Consider the following 10,443-nt stretch of genomic DNA (forward strand, 5'->3'; position numbering starts at 1 on the left):
TCTAGGATTCCTAGACCACTGATGTGAAGGGGGAGAGATGCTCCAGGGACCAGTCTAAGATCCAGGCATCTCAGAGGATTGGTTGAGTATTACTATTTTTTTTACCCTAGGCAAAAATGAGTAGTTAACCCATTGCAGTGCGGAGGTAGCCCAACTGCAGGGGTTAATATAATTTCTGCCTGGAGTTCTTAGTTTTCACAGCAAGGGCCATTTGGACCTATAATGTACTGCAGTCATAAAGTGGTTATAATGTAGTTTTGTTTGTACAAATGGTAAGATTGTAGGGTATTCTACTTTTAAATGTGTATAATCTTCTAAAGTGCACATCTGTGTAAACTAATAGTAGTACCGCCTTCTTTCAGCATCTGAATGAAATATAAAACATTACCTGTACCAGTATAAATTACAGATTCCACTGTCTGGTTGGTTGAAATAAGTTTCTGCATTCTACATATCATTGTTGTACTTGAATTAGCTTGACTACTCATCAATGTATCATGGGGTTCATGTGACTGCACAGGGAACAGTCCTGTAATTTGCATAACTGTTTAATTTGCCAGGCAGCATGCAAATGATTAGAAGAAATTTTACTTGATGATTTCTCTATCTGGCTGAATGGTAATTGTATTTTGTTAGGTATTCACTGTCATTTTTTGTTTCCTCCTTAACAGCAAAACTCCACTACAGCACTAAGACTGTCCCTTGTACAGATGGTATGCTGGGCCTCAACTCAGCACAGCGTTTGGACGCAATAAAGGCCTCTGGGACAGAGCAGCTTTCCATTCTGTACACCCAAAGGTATGTCATATGGTACACAATGACCTGAAAGCAGGATTTCCTAACTGTGAATATAGAACTTATTTACAGTAATGTTTTTTATTATAGCCTTCTCATTTATTCCACATGGATAACAAATAGAACACGTTATTTTATTATATAGTCTCTGATATTTTATTTATTATTGGTATTTAATATATATCGCCAACAATTTATGAAGCACTTCAGTCAAATCAGTCCCTGCCCTCAAGGAGCTTACAATTTAAGGTCCCTATCTCACATGCATACATACAGGGCAGATTTAGACAGGAGCCAATTACACTTCCAGCATGTCTTTTGAGTGTGGGAGGAAGCCCACACAAGCACAGGGAGAACATGCAAACTCCTTGCAGATAGTGTCTATCTATAGTGTCAGTGCTATATCATTAAAAGTCAATGATAGATCATAAGATTTTGACTTTTACTATTATGAGGGCGATCCTGTATTGGGCCAATGCCTGGTCATGTGATATCTTTCAAGATTATATACATAATTTTGATGGTCTATAATCAGATAAAGAGGTTATGACAGCAGTTTACAGTGTGTAGGGATCTAGAATTTTTCCAAATTCTCCTTCTACACTTTTGTGATCTGTTAGGGTAGATTAGTCAGCTTAGCTGTGATACCTTGTGTTCTCTTAAGTGTGCAGTGATTGATCCTAGTCACATGCTGTGTTGGGTGTGCTAGAGATAACACTCCACATGAAGGATGTTTAATGCCTGGCTAATCAGTACGTCTGGGGAGCCTGCTGTGCATGCTGGGAGGGCTATTAAATATCTGAGGCACTTCCTGGCACAGTCTCTTTCCGTCCAGGGTGTTCCCCTGTGTGGATGCCACAGTGATTCACTAAATTAGGCCCCAGACCTGAGGGCCTAGGGGTATGGAAGATGTGAGGATCTCCCAGCCTGGGAGGTGTCCTTAAGATGCTGACTGCAATTGAGTGTTATCCTGGCCTAGAGGCAGCAAGCTGCAGGTGTCCCCCACAAAGATGGTGAGTGACGGACTGAGCTTCGGAAACGAACACTAGAACCTTCCACTGCTGTCATGCCTTGATGTAATGACTGAGCATACACTAGAACTTCAGATGCAAGGAGCCACCTTTACATGGTATGTGATCAGTCAGTATAGCTGCATAGAAGAAGGAACTAGAAAGATATACATCTATATAGAAGACCAGAGGAATATGCTTTGTCATACCAAAAAGGGTATCCTGTGCTCCCTCATCCTCCTACCTTTATTCTCCATGCACATGCAGAATAAAACTACTTAAAATATATTCCAAGTGACTGAAGCTCATTACTCTTATCCACTACTGTAAGCACAGAAGAATATGCCCAGGGACCAGGTAATTCTCAACTGGGGGTCCCACTTGTATACCACAAGGCCTAGCTGGGTGAAGGCACTGTCGCTAAAACATATATCCAGTCCCATACGTCCACTTAGCGGAAGCTCAGGGTTTTCAAGTTACCTAAAGGTCGACCGTGGTAGCTGATCGGAGACGGTCATCTCATATGCCCCCCCCCCCGAGTGTTTAAAAGGAGAGCCAAGCATGCAATGAACAAGTGTCATACAATTTGATTCTAGAGTTGCTGTCTGGGCAACTTCCAGTTCTCCATTGACTGCAGTATCCTTCTGTAGCCTCTTTTATTTGTGTTTCTCCTGTACTTGCAGTAAATATGGCTGGATATGAAAACTTTGATTGACAGGTCTAGAGTTCTGTGCAAGCAAGGTATTGACAGAGCATAGTATTACCCTTTCTTTCTTCTAAGAGTAGTATTTTTATTGTTTGCTCCTTATAATTGATTAGTTTCCTCCTTTTGTATTGTGAGCTCCTTTTAAAATTAAATATTTTTGGTTTGGCCTGGAATTGCTTGCAATTTGTATTGTGAATGAGCAGACTGAATGAGGCTGCATCAAATAAAGAGCCCCCTCTTGTGGTTATCCAGCAAATGTCTATATTTGAACAATTTCAAAAATATGGCAGCGCAAGCATGTAAAACTGCGACCATCCCAACAAAAATTACTTTCATGAAAACACCGCAATAACTCAAAATGCTAATAAAATATGTTCACTAAAAATGTGCTATACTATCTCTTTAAATCTATCTATCTAAATTTTTAGTGCAGTCAGATTTTCATACAAAGCACTTAGACCAAAATGTACTAAATAAGCCAGCAGCCTAGAGAAATGTACGATGCAATACACATGTTTAATGACATCAATTTATCAACATTACTTATTTTAGTACACTGCATGATGGCAAAGTCAAGTGTAAGGCTTATTGGAATGTGCCCTTTAGTGTAAGTAAAAGAAAATATCTAAGAAAACAAGATTATCCTTTTCTAAAAATATCTTGCTGTGAGATATTTCTGGGAATAGAAAAATGACAGTATGTATTTCATGTTCCTTATAAAAGTGGCCATGCTAGGAGTTTTTTGCCTTAATAATAGGTTCCTCATGACAAACAGGTCACTTATTAGCATCAACAGGGTAAAAATACACACACACCTATTTAAACTATCTGATATATATTACTCTAGGTTATTAACCAATGTATGTAGGTGGCAGTAAAAATAATCATCCTGCTTAAGATCAGTATTCTTATGTGACTTTTTTTAAGGACCATGATCTTTTTTTTTTTTTCACAGATGGATTATGGGAATGCAACAATTGTATGCATAGGTTTATTGATGTGATACAATAGAATTATATTCCATTACCTGCAGAATGATAATACGTTGGAATACTTTGCCTACATCTCAGTTTATGTGACTATATACTTTGAATTTATAGCCCATATGGTGTATTGTTATTTGTATCCCTAACCCTAGTGACTCACTCTTATTGCGGACATTCTTTCCATTTACTCCAGTTCCTGTCATTAACACAAATTGACAACATAATTACATGTCACTTTCACAGTGTATACTTGTTTTATTTGCTCTGAAACCAAATACTGATACAGTTGTATTCCTTAGTAGTCTGCAACAGGTTTTCTATTTTTACACTTTCAGTAAATAATCAGCTGAGGCCCTTATGATAATTTTTGGCTGTTTTCGGCTGCATAGTTCCTAACGCCTAGTAGGACATAAATTAATGCATTATACATATAGATGAAATACAAATTTATATTTAGGCTTCTATGCTTACATGGGAGGTAATTATGATAAACCAAAAGCTGAGCTCCAGGCAAAGAGAAAAATGCACAGATAAAATTCATATAAAGAGGCTGTTTTACCTGCCAAAGGATTAGCATTTCTGTGCATTCAGCTCAGCCACACCACACCACCGCCAGTCATTTCTGGCAGGGTAAAATACTTGATATTTTTTTCTGCTGCAGTTCAGTTACTTATAGCTCTCCTTTTCACTCCCACTCTAACTTAGCAGTGAAAGGAGAAGCATCTGATCGATGAGCATATCTCTGTCACTCTGCTTTTTCCTGTTATCTGCATGCTCCTTGCACTGTAGAACAGCTGTTTTTGTTTTGCTGCTTCTGCCTCTTTTATTTTGAGCTCTGCTGTACAGGGATTGCAAGAGGCTGATACCTAGCCAAAATCATGTACTTGCTTTTAAAAAAATACATATAATAATGCATTAATGATTACAGAACTGCAATTATTTGTGTATTTGTTCTTCATGGAGTTTAGCTTGAAGCAAAAGGCAGCCTGTTCCCTCCACGCACTTGGCTACACACAAGAGCGCATATTTGACCCATATAAAATAAATTCCAACTTAAAGAAGTTTAACCCTATAGCTAATGGCTTTACATGCTTTCTTAAAATGCCATGCTCTCTAGTACAAAGTTTGGAATATTTCACTTTGAGAGTACAGTGCTCAGATCAACTGTAAAGGTTCTGAGCACATTGAGTCTAACAAGCTTAACCACTTGCTGCCCGGAGCAATTTCTTACATTTGCACACACAAGATAAAATCAGAATTTTGGGCTAGAAAACATCTTCAGACCCCCAAACAATTATATATTTTCTGAAAGCAGAGGCCCTGTAAAATAAAAAGATGCTAGTTGCAATTTTTTATGTCGCACAGTATTTGCGCAAATGTTTATCAAACAAGTATTTTTAGGATAAAATACACTCAATGAAATCTAGTGCACCGAAACAGAATATAATGCCCAATGTTTTGGTAAAATATCAAAGACGGTCACGACGGGTAAATAGATACAAAACATGTCAAGCCTTAAAATTGTGTGCGTCCATGAAACCGCACAAAAACTACATTAGCCAAAATTTCCCATAAGCGACAATTTAAACGCTTTTACGGCTCATCAGTTTAGTGGTAACAGTCAGTGGGCCTAGAATTATTGCTCTCCCACACATATGTGACATGTGTGGCACAATTTCTGTGTTTGCACGTAGGCACATCCGCCATGTGTTTGCGTTGTATGTGAGGGGCAGGGGACTTTAAAAAAAATGTACAAGCGATCCAGCTCCTGAATAGATGCCGAATCAATTTGTATTTAAACAGCCGGCTGTTTAGAACGGTACCAAGAGCACGGCTGCAGCTGCAGCAGCCGTGTTCTTGGTATAACCACTTCCAACAGAGGACGTACATTTACGTGAACTCGCTCGAAGTGGTTAAATTAAACTATTTTGTCCCATGCAGGGCAAAGTGACAGATTCACTTTAATGGCAGCAAATACAATAGCTATATTTAGCTGCCCTGATACGCCACTGGACACAGAGAAAGGACCCTATGTAAGCTTCAAGTCATTAAATAGCTAAGGACTCTCTCCCTGACCAATGGGACGGTGGAGGGAGAGGAGAGCATAAGATACTGGGGCCACTGTTAAAGTGAATTGAGTGAGTTAATGAATGATTCCCTACCTGTTACTGACCAAGAACAAGCATGCAGCCAACTAAGTCTGCCAATTATGAGTGGCAGCTTAGCGTTCTGCAATAAAGTTCACTGGTGTTTAGGAGAACCAGTCACTGGATTATACCTATGCAGAAATGTGCACAATTTGTCTACATTTCTATATATCATATTTGTGCATGCTTGCTGGAATAAAAGTGTATGTTTCCCCCTTTTTTAGTTTTACTAGTTTTGTGTAAATCTGGCATTTTGGAGGGTCAGAAGTCACCTAAATTCTGAGAATTGTTGCCTTTCAACTGATTGACCTCACACACCATTCAAGATGGGAAATTGTGTGAGAGTTCAGGCAGTTAACAGGCAAGCAATTGTCAGACATCACTTGACCTGTGACCCTCTAATTGTCTCAGGAAGTGTAGTAGTTTACATATTTCCATCCTGAAGGGTTGTGCTGGTTCAGCACCATTTCTATAGCAGGAGCAAATCAAACAATGACAGTTCTTAAGATGACCTCTGCCCTGTAATTGCCTCAGTAACAGTAGTTTCCATATTTCCATACCAACAGGCTGTTTTTAGGCAGTATAGAAGTGGTATCCATAGAATATGCTGTTCTACATAATAATTGGTCCTATCCCAAGAATCCTGATTCTTTTGGCAGTTTTAAACGCTGATTTGTATATCCTTGCTTACCAAACGGCATTCTTTTGAAACATTTTGTGACTAGTTACTGTTTTCTAATGTTGGTTGCTGTTTTCTCTATGCCGATGACACCCAAATATATCTCCTTCCTTTCTATCTCTTCACGCATCACTAATCTACTCACTGCCATATCAACATGGATGTCACACAACTTCCTCAAACTAAATCTTTCCAAAACTAAGCTTATAATATTTCCTCCTCTCCGGGTCCCCTCCCCAGACTTCTCCATCACAATCAACAGCACTACAATCAACCCCTCCCATCAACCTAAGGTGCCTAACCTAAGGTGTAATCCTTGATTCTTAGCTCTCCTTTTAGCCCCACATCCAATCACTATCCAATTATTGCTGATTTCCAAAATGTGCCCCTTTTTTTAACAAATGGCACTGCAAAGCTTCCAATTCACTCCCTTGTAATATCTCACCTCGACTATTGTAACTTCCTACTTGTTGGCCTACTACTAAACAGGCTATCATGAATGCTGCTGCCAGATTCATCCACCTTGCCAACCGATAAGCGTCCGCCACCCCCTCTGCCAATTGCTCCACTGGCTCCCACTTGCCTAATGTATAAAATTTTAAATACTAACAATAACCCACAAAGGCAACTACAACTCTGCCCCAAACTTCATCACCCACCTCAAAATTTCACCCAAACCCCCCATTCACCCTCCCAAGAACTCCTGCTCTCTTGCCACCTGCTCGCACGCTCTCCTCCATGTTTTTTCCAGAGTGTCTCGCATCTTCTGGAACTCTCTACCTCCTTTGTATCACTTGCCCCTCCTACTTGATTGTAGGCTCTCACGAGCAGGTACCTCCTGTACTGCGATTGTATTTTTAACTGTATCCTCTCCCTCAGTTTTGTAAAGCCCTGCACAAACTGTTGGCGCTTTATAAATCCTGTATAATAATTAGACATGTAAGCGGCGGAAAAATTTGGTTTCATTCGGATATTTAGTTATTTCGGGATTCAGAAACTAATTCGGTTGGGGTTTGGATTTGGACGAAATCTGAATTTTGTTAGTTTACGAATATTAATTGCGAGTAAAACGGAAAACCATTTGCAGATATTAATAATAAAGCTGAATCTCCTAGACCCGAATAGCATTCGGGACCCAAATTTCCGAATTGCATTTGGAGCTCCCCAATGCCATTCGGGTCTGGGAGCCTCAGCTTTAGTAATATATGTATATGGCTCCCAGACCCGAATGACATTCAGGTTCCGAATTTCCATATTGCATTCAGGAGCTCCCTAATGCCATTCGGGCCTGTTAGCCATATACATATATTACTAAAGCTGAGGCTCCTAGACCCAAATGGAATTCGGGATCTGAATTTTTGATTTGCATTCGGAAATACGGATCCCGAATTAAATATGAAATATGAATAATAATGTTTATGAATACTAGTATAGTGGATACTCATTAACTTCCTTTTGAACATAGTCTTTTGTTTTGATTGATTGTTTAAATACAGTATAATCTGCTATTGCTGAGTTGCCTCTTTACTTGAGGTAAAATATTATCTTCATACAATTTAAATAAAGGTAAAAGGTATTACTAAGTGAGCGAATAAATTGGGCCAGCAGATAAATTTTCACAACTGATCTACATAAATACTGAACAGAAAAAACCCCACAAATAATTCACATGGAAAATATACAAATAGTACTAATACATGTCCATAATACAATCTTACACCATCAAAGTGCAAAGCTGAAAAAACTTCAACTATTGCAGTGATGTCACAAAAGGTGCAATTCATGCACAGAGTGATCTCTTGATGATAAATTACTTGTTAGGGATTCCTCCTTTAGCATGCGACTGTGCACCTTCTTAATTTAGTAAGAATATGGCCTGATATGCAAGCTCCTCTGTTCCTCTACACATTCAGTTTTCCAAGATACTCATAGGTTTCAAAATAATAATATCCCACCCAGTCGCAGATTAGAGAAAGCAGGCCTCGACTAGGGTAAATACTGTTTATTTTATCAATAACTATAAAATAACACATATATGCTCAGTGCCCACTAGCACTGTAACAAAACCACATAAATATTGATCTCCATATCTCTTATGCAAAGGTGCTGCAGCACCTTTTCACTTGTCCGCCTTCATAATATAGACTATCTGGAGTTATTAAAAGCAGGCTAATGATTCTACCTGCCAGCAACAGTGTTTGCTCTTAAGCATTATTAACATGGCGCAAAGGTAAAAATGCAGATCAATTGCCTACCTATTACAGCAATGAATTTTGAATGGCACCCAAAACATTGTTCAGTAGAGACAACCTATAGCAGAGCACTACAACACACTTGTGTGTTGCCTTCTAAAAAAAAGTGTGTGTCTTTTGGCGTACTGTGGTGAATTGACATTAATATTGAATTCGACTATATAATATTGAATCTTTATCACGTCAAGGCTTGACAGAACGCACACAATGGACAGTATAAGTGTGAAGGTCTTATTGTTTTAGAAAGAGAGATACATACCTGAAGAACATTAGAGTATCTTATTTCTGAACTTTTGGGTTGTGTGGTGTGTCAGTGTAAATACAATGATCATTGTGCTAAAGTTACTTCTGCTTCATTTAAATGATAAAGAAATGTCCATAAATCTGTTACTGTACAGTTGTGAAAGCTTGGCTATTTTTATAGGTATTATATTAAATATATTTTTTTGTTTTTTCTTAGGCAAGGAGAGTAATGTCCATGTTGTACTACACTCTGATTATAGCATTTTTGATCGGCATACAGGCTGCACCAAAGACCAAAGACCATGCCCCAGGCGGGACATCAACAAGACATCGTATTCAACACCAGCACACACATCGAACTAAGTCACTTCACCGGCATCATGGGAAATTAGAGGCACATGAACCTTCTATGTTTCACAACATCACAGTTGATCCTAAGCTTTTCAGGAGGAGGAAGTTTCGCTCACCAAGAGTTTTATTTAGCACCCAACCTCCACCATTATCAGAAGACCTCCGGAACTTGGAATATTTAGATGATGAGGAGTCCCTCAATAAAACTATCCGGGCTAAAAGAACAGTACATCCGGTCCTTCACCGGGGGGAATACTCTGTATGTGACAGTGTCAGTATGTGGGTTGGGGAAAAAAACACAGCCACTGACATCAAGGGCAAGGAAGTAACTGTGCTAGGGGAAGTCAATATAAACAATAACGTTTTCAAACAGTACTTTTTTGAGACCAAGTGTAGAGATCCAAAGCCAGTGTCAGGTGGATGCCGTGGGATTGACTCAAAACATTGGAACTCCTATTGTACCACCACGCACACCTTTGTCAAAGCATTGACCATGGAAGGGAAGCAAGCAGCATGGAGGTTCATACGGATTGATACAGCCTGTGTTTGTGTGCTCAGCAGGAAAGGTCGAACCTAAGTGAACTATTTCCTGCTGTCCCAGCTTCTCCCCACCCCTACCTCAGCCTGTAAATTATTTTAAATTATATGGACTGCATGATATATTTAAAATTTTTACAAGAGACTATTTATTAAAAAGTTTTCAAAACACTGTGTTTTCTACAACTAAATTTAATGAGCTTGTTTTGCTGGAATAAGGTTATCCATTAAACAAAATATCTAAATTACACCCGTAACGTAGTGACATTTAGGGTTACACAGCCTTGTCTTTTTACTCCATAATTGACTTTGTCTCTAGAACAAACACAAGAAAACTGCTGCAAATGTGAAATGCAAACACCTAGACCTGCTTGCACATATCTGCAACAGCCTCAAAAAGCCTGCAGATACAGTGAAATGCCAAGCCATTCTGACAGGCAAAGCTCCAGCACATATTTGTGAAGTGATGGAACATAGCTGCAAGCTTCAACATTACTTGGAAGTGTTGGAACTTTTCCAATTTGGCCTTATCTGCATGCTTATTGAAGCCCCTGTGTTATACCTGCAGTAGCTTCTCTTTTTTTTTTTTTTTTAATTTAGGCACTTTTTAGTGTCTAATAAAAGTGTCATTCCAACCAACACATCTGTTGTGGCCATTACAATGGTTTCCTTCCCTACTGATTTGATTTTTTTAATTTGAATACAAATAAGTCGGGGGCTAACTTAACCCATAAAGG

At 39.0% G+C, this 10,443-nt stretch overlaps 1 protein-coding gene across 2 annotated transcripts in view; it reads left to right on the forward strand.

Moving 5' to 3' along the window:
• NGF (nerve growth factor) overlaps window positions 1-9,923 on the forward strand; it is a 101,163-nt gene extending 91,240 nt beyond the window's left edge. Inside the window, exons 2-4 of one of the 2 annotated variants that reach the window (XM_018566282.1) lie at window positions 672-799; window positions 4,210-4,216; window positions 9,044-9,923. In XM_018566282.1, the coding sequence (XP_018421784.1) occupies window positions 9,048-9,746 (699 nt within the window). In that variant the 5' untranslated portion in view covers window positions 672-799; window positions 4,210-4,216; window positions 9,044-9,047 and the 3' untranslated portion in view covers window positions 9,747-9,923. Of the gene's footprint in view, window positions 1-671; window positions 800-4,209; window positions 4,217-9,035 lie in introns of both variants that reach the window. The other variant, XM_018566281.1, reaches the window with a different exon arrangement.
• The last annotated feature ends 520 nt before the right edge of the window (window positions 9,924-10,443 follow it).

Source organism: Nanorana parkeri, unplaced genomic scaffold (genome assembly GCF_000935625.1).
Source record: "Nanorana parkeri isolate BGI_ZX_2015 unplaced genomic scaffold, ASM93562v1 scaffold932, whole genome shotgun sequence".
NCBI lineage: Eukaryota > Metazoa > Chordata > Amphibia > Anura > Dicroglossidae > Nanorana > Nanorana parkeri.